This window comes from Podarcis raffonei, chromosome 9 (assembly GCF_027172205.1).
Source record: "Podarcis raffonei isolate rPodRaf1 chromosome 9, rPodRaf1.pri, whole genome shotgun sequence".
In the NCBI taxonomy this organism is placed as follows: Eukaryota; Metazoa; Chordata; class Lepidosauria; order Squamata; family Lacertidae; genus Podarcis; species Podarcis raffonei.
This window is the reverse complement of record NC_070610.1, coordinates 66745925-66763446: the sequence shown is the minus strand read 5'-3', so window position 1 is coordinate 66763446 and position 17522 is coordinate 66745925. Positions and strand designations below refer to the sequence as shown.

Below are 17522 nucleotides of genomic sequence, written 5' to 3'. Positions count from 1 at the left end.
TCTCTAAACAACCATGTCCACCAACGGCATCATAAAGATAATAAATAACATATTAAAGCTAAGCATGTATCAGCCCTATTAGCATATGGAGGGAACACTGCCTCATAGCCCCAGGTAAGCCTCTCTGAGCTTTCAAAGGCAAATGGTAACACATAATTAGGAAGCTGGATGTTTATTGACATCTGAACAGTGTTCATACTTACTGAATTCAACATGCTCCTAAGCATCCCCAGCAGCAAAAATGCAGCTTCTGTGCAAAGATTGTGAACTGAAGCAACCACAGTGCCACTTGATGCAGGAACACCAAATATAAATGTCCAAATGGAATCCAAGTCAAACTGTTGATTGGAAAGAAAATTGAGAATTAGGGGGATGGGAAAATAATAGTCAACACACAACCCAATTTAAAAGTATCACTATAATTGATGTTAGGCGCTCTGAGCCCGGTTTTGGCTGGGGAGGGCGGGCCATAAATAAAATTATTTATTATATAATAATAATAATAATAATAATAATAATAATAATAATAATAATAATAGTAATTATTATTATTATTATTATTATTATTATTATTATTATTATTATTATTATTATTATATTCCATAGAAAAGGGCAACATTAACTTGGGATGTGTCTTGTCATACTGCAATTTGTTTTACTGGGGGTAGGGGCACTTGTTCCAATTTAGTGCTCAAGTGACAACTCAAGACAATTAGAAGCGCCTATGTAGAGGTACTGCCAAATGAACACAACAGGAATTGTAGGTCTCTATTGGGTTTCCATCAATGTCTGTTGGTTTTCAATGCTGAACCCTAGAAATGGAGGAAACTACCCAACAGGATTCTGAGGTGTATTATGTCCCATGGAATCTGGGGAGCTGATTGTTCCATTGAATGCAGGGGATCTAGCAAAACCCACATTTATAAAGGATGCAACTAATATTTTTGGCACTGGGAACACTGACAATGTTGATGCCCACTGAAGCATCTGGGCAATCCAGGTGCTTCCATCTTCTGTTACTGAAGACTCAGATGGAACTTCCACCAGAACATCTAGCAAGTCCCATCCACTGCAAAATACCACAGCAGTCCCCCCCCCACCCCATCTCTCTGTATTTCAAGTTTTATTGGAATTTAGCAGCAGCCTTAAAGGTAAAGAGACCCCTGACCATTAGGTCAAGTCATGGCCGACTCTGGGGTTGCGGCGCTCATCTCGCTTTATTGGCTGAGGGAGCCGGCGTACAGCTTCCGGGTGATGTGGCCAGCAGGACTAAGCTGCTTCTGGCAAAGCAGAGCAGCGCATGGAAACGCAGCAGCCTGACTGAAGCTCTAAACGCTCCCATCAAGCAATTTCCAGTAAACTCAGCATGCAGCCTTTAAAGACCTCTCATTATCTGCTTGTGTACTTCAAAAGTACAATACTATACACCTCCAGATGGCGTTGAGGCATATTATCTCTCTGCCCACTGCTCCTGGCCTTGGGGCAGCTTTAGCATATGCTTAAGTTGCTACTTGTGAATTACAAAAGAGGAGCCTATCAGGGCACCTTTCGGACTCCAGTCCAACCGTACAAACTGTTTGCTTTTTTAACTGAGTTCCACGAAGAAACAAAAACTTGGGAGAAATACAGTATCATGCCTATATATGCAGCTCCTCTTTATTGTTTCTCAAACAGCACACTGTCCTGACCCTTCTTTAGTCATGCATTCATTTTCAAATTATAAAGCCTTCTGAAGAGCATTCCCCATCATTCACACAAAATTAAACTTGACATTACAATGACCTGTGCCTGTTAACCATTGAGACCTCCACTGAATTCAGTGGAATTCTAGAAGAGCGCAAGAGAAGATTTGTTCACACAATGCAAGGGAATGAAGGCTGTATCTTCTTATGTCCTTTATATTTCTATTAAGCATGATTCTAACTGGCACTGGAACTAATGTCAAGTCCCTCTCAGATACAGAATGCTTCATCACAACTTTCATTGCAGAGCTTAAGTACTCTACTGTGAAGGGGGCTTCAAACCATCACTCCCCCCCTTTGCTTTTTTGAGTCACACTTAACAAAATTGGTATCTTGCTAGATAATCCCTACCTGGCCTCCCTGATTACATCGGCTGGTGATGACAGGTGCACTGACCTGCAGGTTTTCAGGCAGTTCAGTGACTGGCTGCTGCAGGAAAAGTGCCATTAGGAGGAAATAGAGCGCAGGCACATTCGTGTGCTTAGGAAGAAATGACTGAAGAACCGGAAAGCCTGGGAAATGACAAGCCTCCCGGTTAATTTCCCTGACAGTCGATCTGCCGCCAGCACTCCTGCCAACGTTGAAACCTGAGAGGGGGAAAGTAAAATTAAAAGCCAAAAAGCAACAACAGTGGGTCCGATTCACAACATCAACGTAACGGAACAGAGCACCGCGGTTAACACCTGTGCGTAACTAGTATCGACAATAAATAGGGTAGTCAGAGCAACAGGTTGCAAAAATACCAGGCCAATATTAATTCAATGGTTAAAAAACCCCAAGATGGACGCTTTTCTGCTATGGCATTTTATTTGCCTGCCCTGTCAAAATGTTTTGGGATTGTGCAGAGGAATGTGCAAAGTAATGAAATTACTGGCGAACCAGAGCAGCACACGGAAATGCCATTTACCTTCCCGCCAGAGTGGTACCTATTTATCTACTTGCACTTTGATGTGCTTTCGAACTGCTAGGTTGGCAGGAGCAGGGACCGAGCAACAGGAGCTCACCCCGTCGCGGGGATTCGAACTCCCAACCTTCTGATTGGCAAGTCCTAGGCTCTGTGGTTTAACCCACAGCGCCACCCGCGTCCCTTAATAAAAAGGTTAACATCTCTTTAAATCAGGGGTGGGGAACCCTACTGGATCCAAGGGCCAGATCTTTTCCTGGCTCCATCCTGTGGGCCAATTTTGACAGGTGGACAGGATAACCCATCTGCCAATCACATAACATCAATATGGCATCTCATGATGGACAGGTAGGTTGTCCTGCCCACCTGTCAAAATCCATTGTGCAGGGTTCCCAAGCACCAGCATTTTATTGGTTTGGATTTGTCAAAAATTATGAACATAGGAGAACTGAACACAGATGGGGGGGGGGGACCCAGAACAATACTACTGTTTTCAAACACAGGCTACATCCAGGGAATAAGGTGATTCAATTTAAGTAGGAACTCTGAAATACCATTGTTTTAAGTACATAATCAAAAGGATTCTCCTATGAGAATACAAGACAGTGGCACTGAAATAGGACCTAATTTATTTTAAAATACATTATATTCTCATTTCCATATAGAACTCAAATTGGAATCCAATTTCACCTAAATTCCATAATCTCAGTATCATCCAAAAATGTTCACTATCTTTTGTTCTGTGCCCTCTACCTGTCATCCCTGATAAATAAGTTTCTCGTATAAAAAGACATCTGACATAAAGAATGTCATCTACCATTCAATGTTTGTAATTTAATTATTTTGCTTCTGTTACAAACATTCAAATTTTAGTATACTCTCTTGCTAAGTAATGGACTATGCCCTAATCTAGAGATGCTCAATGTATTGTTCATCAGGTACAACTCAGGTTCATAGATGGTTTCTCAACTCTCTCCTCCAATTTTAAAGGTTTAGTCATCTCAGTACTTTCCAAATATTTTATTTTGGACCTATTCTTATATTACAGCAGCAGCTGCAATTGCTGTTCCAATAACGTCAAGAGATAATTTGGGAAGCGCAAACACGAAGATTGCTTGTGTACAGCAACCCACACATCACTCTCCCCACGCATGGGAGGAAGCTGGGACAAAATGGATTTGGATTCTAGCTTCAACATTCGTTGAAAGGTGACTAAGGCTATACTCTTAAGTGCCCTTACTAGGGAGTAAACCCCACTGGGTGGGACTTATTTCTGAGTAGACAAACATAGCATTGCACTGTGAATGATCCTCAATATTCCTCAGATGTCACTGTGTTCCTATGCAGTACTGTTTCGCGGAAACCTCTGAGTTTGTCAGATTCACTGGGATGCTTTGTATCGTATTGGCCTGAATATAAGCCTCACTTCCCCCCCAAATTCCAATGGTGAAAAGTTAAAGTGCGGCTTATATTTGTGACCTTACGGTATGCAGCCAGGAGCAGCAAGGAATGGAATGGCTTATATTTGGGTATTTTTTCTCCCCCCCTCCAATTTTAAAGGTGCAGCTTATATTCGGGCCAATACGGTATCTGATACAGTGGTGCCCTGCAAGACGAACGCCTCACAAGACGAAAAACCCGCTAGACAAAAGGGTTTTCCGTTTTGGAGGCGCTTCGCAAAACGAATTTCCCTATGGGCTTCCTTCGCAAGACGAAAGCCCATAGGGAAATCTCCGGGACAGTGGGGAAGCGCAGCGCGTCTTCCCCACTGTCCTCGGACCTCCTCCGAAGGCTGCCGGCGGGGCGGAGAGACCTCCTCCCGCCGCGAGCCTTCGGAAGGCTGCTCCGAAGGCTGGCGGCGGGAGGAGGTCTCTCCGCCCCACCGGCAGCCTTCGGAAGACTCCTCCGAAGGCTGCCGGTGGGGCGGAGAGACCTTCTCCCACCGCCAGCCTTCGGAAGGCTGTCCTGAAGACTTGCGGTGGGAGGAGGGTTTTCCTTCCCACCGCCAACATTCAGAATGCTGTTCTGAATGTTGGCGGTGGGGAGGAAAAACCCTCCTCCCACCGCAAGCCCCGGGAACAGAGGAGAAGCGCTGTGCGCCTTCCCCTCTGTTCCCGTACTTGTCCTGAAGGCTTGCGGTGGGGAGAAAAGCCCTTCTCCGCACCGCCAGCCTGGCAAGCGGTCTCCATAGGAACGCATTAATTGATTTTTAATGCATTCCTATGGGAAACCGTGCTTCGCAAGACGAAAAACTCGCAAGAAGAAAAAACTTGCGGAACGAATTAATTTCGTCTTGCGAGGCACCACTGTAATGTCACAAAGTAGTCAAGTCTATGATCTTGTACATGGCTGGAGTTGATTTACATGGGGGTTTTACAGCCATAATCACAGACAGACTAAAACTGGTTTGCCTTAATGAGCTATCTGTGAAATGTGCTCATCCATAAAGGTGTGAGCTCAAATCACCCACGCCTACAACCTTAGGCTAAGAGGAGTACATTCCACAGGATGACCCGTTCAGTTGCAATACTTTCTGAGTGCATGCCTCCAGAGATTCACTCTAGAGACCATCTCACAACTGTTAAGAATGCTACATCGAAACTGGCCTTCCTGGTACTAGATCAATTCTGTATTAGCCACAACATTCAAATTAAAAATAAAATGAAAGTGAGGGTGGGGAGAAAAAGGGTTCAAAAATTAGGACGTTTTAAAATATTCATACCAAGCACCGTTCCAATCTTATTAGTCAACACAGAATCTGTTTGCTCAAGCCAGCCTCCGCCAGTGAGGCCTTCTTTGAACTTGATGAGAATGGCTGGGTTGCTCAACAGGACCACCAGAATCCTCATGGCTGCTGTCACTGTGGTGGGGTGCAAGTGCTCTTCCATAAACAGCATAATCCAGTCAAACCCCAGGGTCCGGACCAGTTCTTCACAAGCCCTGAATAAAAAGTAGGGGGAATGCTACAGCATTAATGGACTAAAGCCAGACAAAATGGGCAAGCCTTATAGGATAAAAATGTTAGGTGCTTTTCATTCTGTTTGATATGTAACTTTAACTCTGTTTGCATTTTGCAAGGTTGAGCATACACAATTGAGAATGTGCTAACTCTCCTTAAGAGCATTCAGAATAATGTCTGCTGGATAGCTCAGTCGGTAGAGCAGGAGACTCTTAATCTCAGGGTTGCGGGTTCAAGCCCCATGTTGGGCAAAAGATTCCTGCCTTGAATGGGGTTGAAGTAGATGGCCCTTGCAGACCCTTCAAACTCTAATAGTCTTAGATAAGTTCCTATTCACTTTCCTGTGAAACAATTTTTCATAAATGGAAAATTTCCTTCAGTCTATAAAGCTACTTGATGAATGAGACTATATGAAGAAGAGGTTCATCACTTCAGTTACTTTAAATTATTATTATTATTATTATTATTATTATTATTATTATTATTATTATTACTGCACCATGAACCAACCAACCAACCAACCAACCAACCAACCAACGGCCACACAGGGGAACTGAGAAGCATTTTTGGTGGATGCTTCTCAACTGTGGAAGTCAGGTCACCCAAATTCCATTCAAGATGTCTTTGGAAGGGTGACCCCAAACTTTGGAAGAGTGTGGCTCTGAAATAAATGAAATTGATAAATACATAAAAATCTGCAATCTCTTTAAATAAATGCCGTCAATAGATGGTTGCCTTATTAGCATTTCACTATTAATTGACCATCTACTTGCCCAATTCCAGGTGTACACAGCTGTGCACAGAAACATGCGGCGGTAATTCCACAAGCATAGATGTAGCCGCCATAATAATGACTGCAACTGCCCCCTGTCTTTGCTATGGCACAGGGGTGCAAGACAATGCCGACAGAAATTAAGAAAGATTTAGAAATATGGTCGAATCTGAGACTTTCCTTGTTAGGCCGAATTGCTGTTATTAAGATGAATGTTTTGCCAAGAATGTTGTTTTTATTTCAAACATTGCAGATTCTGGACAGAATGGACTGTTTCAAGAAGTGGCAGAAAGATATATCTAGATTTGTCTGGCAGGGCAAAAAGCCCAAAATAAAATTTAAGATATTAACTGATGTAAAAGAAAGAGGGTGGTTTGCCCTGCCGGACTTAAAACTGTACTATGAAGCAGCAGCTTTTTGCTGGCTGAAAGACTGGCTACTTCTTGAGAACACAGACATTTTGGACTTAGAAGGGTTCAATAATAGGTTTGGTTGGCATGCATATATATGGTATGACAAGGTAAAAACTCACAAAGGTTTCAAAAACCATATTGTTAGGAAAGCATTATACAATGTTTGGATTCGTTATAAAGATCTGTTGGAAAATAAAACCCCTAGGTGGTTGTCACCAATGGAGGCTAAGGAAGTCAAAAAACTTAATATGGAATCTAAATGGCCAAAATATTGGGAAATTATAGAACAAGAAAGTGGAAATGTGAAATTACAGAGCTATGAAAAACTGAAGTCTAAAGTAAGAGATTGGCTTCATTATTACCAGATAAATGAAGTATTTAAACAGGACAGGAAAATCGGCTTTCAGGTGGAAAAGTCAAAGTTAGAAACAGAATTGTTAGAACCCAATACTAAGAATTTGTCAAGAATGTACAACTTGCTGTTGAAATGGAATACACAGGATGAAACGGTTAAATCAGCAATGATTAAATGGGCACAGGACATTGGACATGATATTATGTTTGCTGACTGGGAACAGTTATGGACCACCGGAATGAAGTTTACGGCATGTAATGCCCTAAGAGAGAATATTATGAAAATGATTTATAGGTGGTACATGACCCCAGTCAAGCTTGCAAAAATCTATCATTTGCCCAATAACAAATGCTGGAAATGTAATGAAACTGAAGGTACTTTCTATCACCTTTGGTGGACGTGCCCAAGGATTAAGGCCTTCTGGGAAATGATTTATAATGAAATTAAGAAGGTGCTTAAGTGTACCTTTTATAAGAAACCAGAGGCTTTTCTCCTGGGCATGGTAGGCCAATTGGTGTCAAAGAAAGATAGGACGTTTTTTATGTATGCTACAACAGCAGCAAGAGTTTTACTAGCAAAGTATTGGAAGACACAAGAACTACCCACACTGGAAGAGTGGCAGACGAAGGTGATCGAGTACATGGGACTGGCAGAGATGACGGGCAGAATCCGTGACCAAGGGAAAGAGACGGTGGAAGAAGATTGGAAGAAATTCAAATTTTATCTTAAAAATTCTTGTAAAATTAGTGAGTGTTAAAATGTCATGAGTAAAGCATAGCAGATTTGCAGAGATAAATGATTGGATAAGAGGAAAGAAAAGGGTTTAAAGAAAGGAATTTATAAGTAATTTAGATCAGGGGTTGCTGAAAAAGTTTAAAATAGGGATGCAGAAAAGGGAGGCATGGGGAAGTCGTTGAAATTGGGTACATGAAAAAATTTATGAAATTATACATGTTTTTATGTTTGTTTGTTTGTTTGTTTGTGTTTGTTGTTTGTAGTGTCTTATAATATATGTTGAAAAGCCAATAAAAATTTTATTAAAAAAAAAGGGGGGGTGCAAGACAATGCCAATTACAGGGATATGCTGAAAGCAGCTAACACCATCTGTGGAACTCTCAAGTAGAGCTTGACTAAGCCTTGTTTTTGTCCATTAAGGCGTTGTGGGTTCCTGACACAGTCACATTTTCTAGCAAAAGTTAGGCTATTTGTACTCACTGCAAGTTGACACTGTTTTTTTCTTTAGACGTATACACAAGCTTAAGCAGTATGTCCAGCAGTCGGTTCCTCAGAAGGATAAGATTTGCAGAAACAAGACCTCCAAAGTCTTCTTCCGTTCCTAAAACACAAAATGCATAGTTAGCTTTGAAACACATCAGTGGAATGCTTCTTGCAAGTATTGTATCTTCTAAAATAACATCAGTTGCCATTAAGCCTCCTGCCCCCTCAAAATATAACTGGTTTGTAAATAGTTTTCTGCTATTGTAACAAACAGTGTATAACTAAAACCTGCTTGAGCTGAAAATACGCTAGACTGCTGATTGAAAATAACAGTTGCAGGTTACAGAATGGCAGTCACCACAAACAGAAAAGGGGGAAATCGGCAGTAAATTCACTGTGATTGCACCCACAGTTAAGAACTACGCCCAAATGAATTTCATGTAGCAAGAGTATGAATTAAAAATATTGTTACTAGTACGCCATAAAACAGATTCCAAGCTCTGGAGGTGAGTGAAGATGAACCTACTAATCAAGACTGAAACATTTAACCAACTTGGATGGTGGGAAAATTGCCTAGGTAAGGAAAATATGACAAACACTTCAAATTAACCATTTTCTTTTCTTCAGTTTCTTTCTTCTACTCTATGTGCAGAAGCACTATAAAAGTTCCCATCATGTTTAGGGCAATAAAGGGTGGAGGGAAAATACTTGGAATTTCTGAACTAAAGAGCAGAATGGTAGAGGGCCTAAAGTTAAGAGGATTTTAAAGCTCATAAAGGCTCTGTTTTATTTTGTTTTCATTTCAGACTTCGTTACTTTTTCCTTTTCACACAAAGGGAAATGAAGGGGGGAAGAACTTCCAGCTGATGTTTAATGGTACAGTGTAGCCAAGAAATACAAGCTCTGCTACCTTTAAAGTATATGCTAGAAACTGTTTACTCCTGCTTTTTCATGCAATTTGTGGTTCAGAACAATTGAAGAGCCGTGGTCCATGTAGGCCACCTGGAATTTCATTACTTTTCTTGTAGACTACACTTCAAAAAGTGCCAATGTAAACATTTCTTCCACTTCATTTCCATTTAGATGGCTTGAATGTTCAATTAAACCCAATTCCTTTTACATGAAAAGAAAACCAAAATCAATGAGACTAATCACTTTCAACTCTGTGTGGCCAAGTCCCACACACTTGGTCGCAACCAACTGCTTTTACATGTAAATATCATAGAGGATCTATGGCAGGAGATTTAACATTTTAGGGCCATGCAGTAAGTTTTCTTTTATTTTATTTCCGTGAAAAGGACTTTTCTCTTAACTTTCTGCACTTTTTGCAACACAAGCCAGTGGAATTTATTTCCATGCCAGCCTCTTTGACTTAAATGAGAGTTTCTTGGGTGCGGAAGTTTGTAGAGTGCAACCTTGGAAAATTATCTTTAAAAGGGCCACCCTAATTAAAAGGTTATCTTTCTAGAGAGGAAAAGTGAAGGAACTGTAGCACTGAAAACAAAGAGATCATCATCCGTGGTAATGAGAAAACATGTCTTGAGTGATTTCTTCGGTTCCACTAGAACTGGATCTACTTACCAGTGTCAAGCTTTTCTTCATTGTTCATCTCCATGACTACAAATTTCTCACAGACTGCAAATGTAGGCAAAGTAGAAGAGATGAACTGCCCAAACCTTGGTGGATAAGAGGGGGAAAAACAGCATGCACTCCGTTTGACAGGTGGAGTTTAATTTGTCATTAATTAACATTGGCTGCAAAGCAACACTAAGCAGCAATTATTTTCTTTAAAATTCAGATTCTGATATTTATTAGGATTGAATAAAGTTGACTCAGTCACACATGCACGCACGCACGCACACTCTGAAACAAATTGTCCTGGATAACTCTCTCTCTCCATTTGTGCAAAATTACTATAAATAGGACATTTTGAAGCATAGGGAGGGGAAAGAACATCATCTTCAAGGTATTTTGAAATCGATTCTGGAAAGCCACTGTAAAAGATTATTATTAAATCTACCAAGCATGAAAAAAAACTGTGTACATAAGGAATGTTTTATGTTTCCCAGGCTGGTAGATTCAGAGCAACGGAAGATAAATGTAGCCTCACAGAGAAACATGCGATCTATTTTTATTTATTTATTTATTGTAGAAAGAAGGAAATCAAAGGATAACTCTATTTGGTACCTGAGCAAGTCATTGCTGCTAGGAAATCCTTGAAGCAAATAGCTCAGTACATTGCTAATAGCGGCAATAGTTGGCTGAGACAAAGACATGTCTCGAAGTGTCAGCAGAAGTTTTGGGATAAGCTGGAACTCCCTCATCAGTTTTGCATTCTTTGCTGCTTCACTGAAATGAAAAGAACAGCTTAAATAATAAGCAATTCTCATTGATTTGAGTAGCCCATGCACTACAGCTCTCTCTTTTTAAAAAAAGATGAATCTAGCAATCCACTTGACTTATGTTCATACCATGTAACGAGAATATAATGTCAAACGTGGGAACATATTTCCCCCCATTTACTTCAATTAGTTTCTTTAACCTGGCTTTACATCAGATACATTCATTCCAAGGTTGCTTACAAACCCACACACAAATACATCAGCCATCATGATAGATAAGAACACAGGTAAAATTGGTAGCAGCCAAGAATAAGAGCAAACAAAAACTACTTTATATAAACAGATTGGTTTGGAAATACCTTTGTCCACTCTTATTGTTTGCTGACCATCTTTGCTATTAACATACAAATGTATATGGGATGGTTAAAACAGCCAAATGCTGTTGAAGCAAGTAGGCCAACTGCTGTGGAAAAAAGCAGGGGAAGTCTAAGTTTCTGACTACAGAAAAAGCCTAGTCTCTTGGGCCTGCCTACCAAATATCTGATGGTGACAGGACATGGGTCTAACGCAATCTTCCCCATCCCAGTGCCAATGAAATGTTCTGGAATACAGCCAGCCAGCATGGCCAATGACATAACAAAACACGACTTCATGTTTGCATTTTATATTGTAGTCTTCATAACTATCTGAATGGAACTTCCAATAGTTAGGACTAGGTGCTTAGCATTCAATTCAGTCCAGCTCTCTTAACTCACTGTCTGTCTTTCGGTATTTTTCTGCAAGTTCCACCTCTCCTTTCCTATTCTCCCATCATAAGAAAAACCCTTCAAATCATATCAAATCAAAACCATGACACAGCATCAAAGCAAGTAAAGGGGAGAGAGACTGGGAGACAAAATCTGGATTGTACATAATGCTGTATTGTTTACAAGACAAATTATATCAGACGTTACCTGGATTCAGTAAGAAGCTCAATGAAATGTTCAAATAAGGAAAGGTGAAGTTCATAGGGTGCATGCAGCCAGACCTGAAATACAAAATATACAGCTGATTTATAGCTGGCATGTGCTATTCTGCTTAGTAGAGTTATTCTAGACTACCAATATTAGGGTTAGCTATTGCTGCTTTTGTCCCAGGTGTTGCTTTTTCCCATTGGGAAAAAATAGAGTCTAAATGAAGTTATCATAAACAATTATTCTTTTCTTTCCATACCAGATTGCAATTGTCAGCCCACCAATCAAACAATAAAGCCCATGGATTAAACAAGTGAAGAACAAGTAAATTCATATTCTAGTTGATCTGCAGATATAAAGATTTAGCCTCTTCATCTTCCACTTATAAAAGATTAAGAATCTAACAGAGAAAGATTAAAATCTGAAAACTAAACAACAAACAGCGCTAATACAGCACATTAATCAATGCCGTAGAAGTTGATCGACTTCCACTTGCCTCATACAAGTGTGTGGATGTGACTTGGGTTTTACTTAACTATGATAAAAATTGACATTGTTATTAAGGAAGAGAACAAAAAGGCGGAAGTCTAATTAATCTGTTAAAAAATGAATCAGAACGTGATAGTGATAAGAAAATATTCATAGAAAAATACTAGTCATTTTCTCCATCTTGGTTATTTGCTTCTGTTATTGCTAAAGCCTTTGTTTGTGGCCTAGACACCTCTATTCTCTATAACTTAAATCTCTTCTTCAAAGGCCGCTTCCTGCTAGCCTTCTGTCACTGCAAAAATAATCCCTTTCTCCTCTTGTTATGATCAGTGTGCAGACCTCCTTCAGTTAACAGCAATGTGAAAAGTTACCGCAAATCAAACTACATAGTCAAAAGTATTTTCATTTAAATCTCCAAACTTAACTTGCCTGTCCAATCATTTCCCTTTCTCATACCCTTGACTTCGCTCAAGGTAATGTGCTGCTGCTTCTCCCCCCACCTCTGCCCTCGCTCCTTTCTTCATTTCCGATTTTACTTTTTCTGTGATATCGTTCTCTCTGATCTGCAACCGCCTCAAAAATCCTACTTCCCAAGACCACATATACAAACTCCCTTTCATTTTTTAAAAAAATTCTCATTTTCTGGTCATCAGTGTAACCTGTCTTTTGCTGTTTGCTAGTCCTGCCCTTTATCAAATCTTGTCCCTCAGTTCCGCTGGCATTACTTAAAACTACAAATACTGTGTGTTTGGATTATCAGTTTAAACACAAAGGCGGGAAACCAGAATCTGCCATGGGTCATTATTTGCTCGTCATGCACAACACAAATTCAGAAAATGGTCACTCGACTCATATTCCATTCATAGGACCTGTGGCACCCACCCATGCCATCCAGTATCTATTGCCAGTGTTGCCACTGCCATTTTGTGCACTCTCCAACACTGAGACCTGCCAAAGCACTACAGTGGACCTTGAGCAGACAACTTAACTGATGTCAGGTGAGGATTCTGTATGGGGGCAGCCAATGAGTTTGGGCTAGTGAAGTGAACTGCAGTGAGACCAGCTACAGTGGTACAGCAGTATCTTGACACCATCGATGGGGATGCTCAAAATGCAGCCATCCAGGCCTCTCTGTCTGACCCGCGGGGCACTCCAAAGCCACACCATCTCACCCAAGGCCACATCCTCTTACTAGCCCTGCTTTGCACCTGAGTGATGATAAAGGGTCTGGAAGCCAAGCCTTAGGAGGAACGGTTGAGGGAATTGGGTATGTTTAGTGTGCAAAAGAGGAGAGACTGAGAGGAGATACGATATCCATCTTCAAATATCTAAACAGCTGTCACGTGGAAGATGAAGCAAGTTTGTTTATTTTTCCTGCTCTGGAGACTAGGACCTGAAACAATGGTTTCAAGTTACAAGAAAGGAGATTCTGACTAAACACCCAGAAGAACTTTCTGATAGCAAGAGCTGTTTGACAGTGGAACAGACTCCCAGGAGAAGTGGTGGACTCTCCTTCCTTGGAGGTATTTAAGCAGAAGTTGGATGGCCATCTGTCAGGGATGCTTTAGCTGAGATTCCTGCATTGCAGGGGGCTGGACCAGATGAAACTCAGGATCCCTTCCAACTCTACGATTCTATGTTTCTGCCGACCTAAAATGCATCATTGAATGCATCTTACTGGCCTGGATGGAGGATAGAAAGCGGTGTGTGGATGTGTGTAGGAACTAGCCTACTGCACAAAGGAAAGCAATTACCATTCAATGCTCTGTCAACTTTTGACTCTGTCCCTGCCCACCATTGGCATGTGGCCCCCAGAAGGGAATGTTGCCCTCTGGCTGAAAAAGGTCCCCTGTCTCTGCTTCACACCAACAACCTTAGCAGGTTATATGATCATGCCTGACTCGTGAAAAGGTTTCTAGGTCAGGGTGCTTCGCTGGTCTGAGCAAACAGTGGTAGACTGATCATGCTGCTCCTTACTGGCAACTATTCGCCTTCCCTTCCCTTCAAGCAAAACGATTACGTTAGAGGCCGTCCATGATTGATCGTGTGTTATTTCAAAAGGCATTTCTGACACCAACTCTTGAGTTTAGCTTCAAAACTTACCTCCTTCACGAAACAGAATAATGTAATATATTTTAAGAGGGCTGCGTTACAATCAATCAACATTGCTGGTAGATTATAGTCTCTCTGCACTGCAATTGCATAATGTACTTCATTAGATATGTAGTTTCATAGATCCACAAAACCAATCTCTTCACCGGCGTGCTTTCTGTTTCAGAAAACACTTGCTCCAGGTTTCCTAATGATTGTAATAATTTCCAGCTTTGAGGGGTGCCCTACGTACCTCGAAGTCGCAAAGCAGGTCTTGGAAGGCAGTTGAATTTGGAATAATGGATGTTTCGTGACCGCTGTCAACAGTCCCCACCAAGGAAAAGGTCAAATGAAGAATGTGGCTATTCAGGAGAGAGCGTTTCTTCTTTAACAGCATTGCCAATAACTGAAATACAAGGAAGCAACATATGGACACTGAGTGGCAAAGTGGGTTTCCCTCCTCCTTTTATAATTCTTACAGCCTTTTGCAGACAAAGGAAATATCATCTTATTCCAAGCATAATAAAAAGTATCACAGCAGGGCAGAGCGATTCGCAGAGCCATGCTTCTGTAAATTCAAAGATCATGTACAGTGTACATTTCATTGTCGTAAACTATGGATAATACCAAGAATTACAATGGAAAAGCAGAAAGAGGTAAAGTTGACATTAACCGACAAAACAGCAGGCGTTCTGAAATGAAGAGGCTATTCTCAGGGATGGGGTTGCTAGTGACTAGTCCTACACAGAACTACTTGTCAAAAGGAAACAAAAGAAAGTCATCATGGTGGGCAAAAAAATTGGGGGTAGCAGTTGCAGCCTTTTGTAATTTAATATTTGATTATCCAGATGGATATAACAGGAGTCCTGCAAAGGACAGACAGCTGCATTTTGAAATACAAGTTATCAGCCATTTCTGAATCCATTACCTTTGAATTCCAAAACCTTTTCTTTGATTTTTAAAAAATGTGCTTAGAAGGAAGCAATTTCTAAAGCACGTTTTACTGCCCAGTGTAAGTGTTCCTACCTCGGTATGGAACATAACTTGTCTAGGCCGTGACTAGTTTCCAGAAGACAATAATATTTGGTGCCTATTGAAAGCAAATCAAATGCAGGCAGAATGGCTAATAAAGAAGCCACACAGTGATGATTATCTAGTTCATTCAATGCGGTACTGATTAAACAGGACTCCTATTGGCAAATTCAGTTCAGGGGCTAAGTGATAGATGGGCCTCATACACAAAACGGCCCCTTCTAAATCGTAAGGCACATTGAAGGTAAGGGAAGTCATCTTGGACGTGATGAAATTAGAACAAGGGTCTCATCTCCTTTGATGGAAAGTCATTCCCAACTCGTAGGAGAAGCTCCATCCATTTGTCCGAACAAATTACTATGTTTTCAAATAGACAGATAAATCAACCTCACTGCTGGCTTCAAATGCCCTTCAACTGACACAGATGGTGCACTGCCCTTGATTACGGTAACAACAATAGAAGCTCCTCCTCATGTATTTCTCTTCAGGCTCCTGCGTGTTCTTCCTCTGATTTGGCAGCAGATAAGAGTCTCTGCTGAGCTAGCAGATGTCACAGATCTGACACGATGACCATATTCTGATGGTGCTTCACTTTAACCGCAGAGCTGTCACTGACTGAAAGCCTTTCCAGTACACAAGGAAAGAGAGCTAAATAATGCAATTGACTTCAAAGGCAAGGTAGTAATGAAATGTGTTGATGCATCAATGCTTGAAGTGCAAAATCATGTAAGAATTCAAATCGCACACACCTGATAACCTTTGATTCTTTCCATTTCTTTGCTAGCCAGAGGGTTGCTCTTTACCACACACACAAGGGCCTTCACAGCAGCATATAGCCCCTCGACATCCGAAGCCATGGCTACCAGACCCAGAATAGCAGCTGCTCCACCAATGTACTGTAACGTAGTGGCAACAGGCTTTGGGACAAACGTTCTTACTCCTGAGCAGAAGGTGGCAAAAAATAAACCAATTGGCATTAGTGCGTTTCATGGATTGCTGTACAACCAAAAACTTCTACTGTGATTCAAAAACAGTGAATGCATTTCCCATTTCCCAACATCAGAAACAGAAACAAACAAGACCAAACAAAAGCCCTTAATGAGCAGAGGGGAAATTAGCTCATTTGTAGTAAACGTAAACTATATAAAATTAACATGACTTCTAGCGCATTTTGCTTTCAAAGGAGACTCACAATCCATTTGCTGAGCAATTACATGCAAATAAGACAACGGAGTATAACTGAAATTAGAGATGGGGCAATTACTCAATTATATGGGGTGCTCAAACATGTGCTAACAATGCTGGCCTAATTAGTACAGCTACAACTCAAGGCAGGCACAAGCATCCTTCAAGCTTGCCTGTCCTCAAACTGGTGGTGCGCCCAGCAGAGGATGGCATAGTGGGGATGCCCCACTCAGATAAATCGCTGCAGAATACCAGGATGGAGCAGGGGAGGGGTGCAGTGGTGGCAAGGTTGGTGCAAGGTAGATTGCAACCCAATGCTTCTGCCATGGTGGCTGCACCACACCAGCCTCACCACCATTGCATTCCTTCTCTCCATCCCAGGATGCTGCAGTGATTCAGCGCTATCACCCTGTCCACTACTGCTTGTACCTCTCCTCCACCACTGGCAACTTGCAGGGCAGCAAGAGAGTCGAGTGAGCTCTGTGGACTTTGGCCACAACCCATACCCTTGCCGTTGGCTACTTACTCCACTCCCTGCTGCCAGTTCGCCATATCTATCCAAGGTAAGGGTTTGTTTGTTTTTCTTGGTAGGTGGATGAGGAAAATGGGGTGCTCAAGTGTGCAACTTAAACTACTTGAAGAAACATAAAGCTACTGAGATTTTTTCAGCGTTGATTTCTGGTCAAGCCAGTGTCATCCATCCCTTGCATCAAATCTCTCCCCTAAACAGCCCATCTAACTCACTATTGTTTATACTGACCAACAGCAGTTCTCCAGGATTTCAGGCAGATCTCTTTTCCGATCCACACCTGAAGATGCTGGGGACTGAAACTAGAACCTTGCACGCATATTTTGTTTTCATAAATTTATTTCATTATAAATGCAAAGCTCTGTCACTGAGCCGTAATCCTTCCTGCTCTCATAACATTCCTCCATGGCAAAGCATGCACGAGCCTAAAGTAAAAACCATCCATTTCCACCACTAATGCTCATTTGCTGAAGCAGATTTTTATCCTGCCTTTTCATTTTTAAAAGTGCCCAAGGCACTAATAGGGACCATCTCGCAT

General features: G+C 41.4%; 1 protein-coding gene across 5 annotated transcripts in view; it reads right to left on the bottom strand.

Annotated features, from left to right (window-relative positions):
• Positions 1-17522, bottom strand: part of WDFY3 (WD repeat and FYVE domain containing 3) — a 132098-nt gene that overhangs the window by 44341 nt on the left and 70235 nt on the right. For 4 of the 5 annotated variants that reach the window (XM_053404180.1, XM_053404176.1, XM_053404178.1 and 1 more), the window contains 9 exons: positions 16020-16210; positions 14492-14644; positions 11659-11732; positions 10551-10712; positions 9945-10039; positions 8361-8481; positions 5369-5586; positions 2094-2329; positions 204-338 (listed from right to left, as the gene is read on the bottom strand). In XM_053404180.1, coding sequence (XP_053260155.1) covers positions 204-338; positions 2094-2329; positions 5369-5586; positions 8361-8481; positions 9945-10039; positions 10551-10712; positions 11659-11732; positions 14492-14644; positions 16020-16210 — 1385 coding nt within the window. The remainder of the gene's footprint in view (positions 1-203; positions 339-2093; positions 2330-5368; positions 5587-8360; positions 8482-9944; positions 10040-10550; positions 10713-11658; positions 11733-14491; positions 14645-16019; positions 16211-17522) is intronic. The other variant, XM_053404177.1, reaches the window with a different exon arrangement.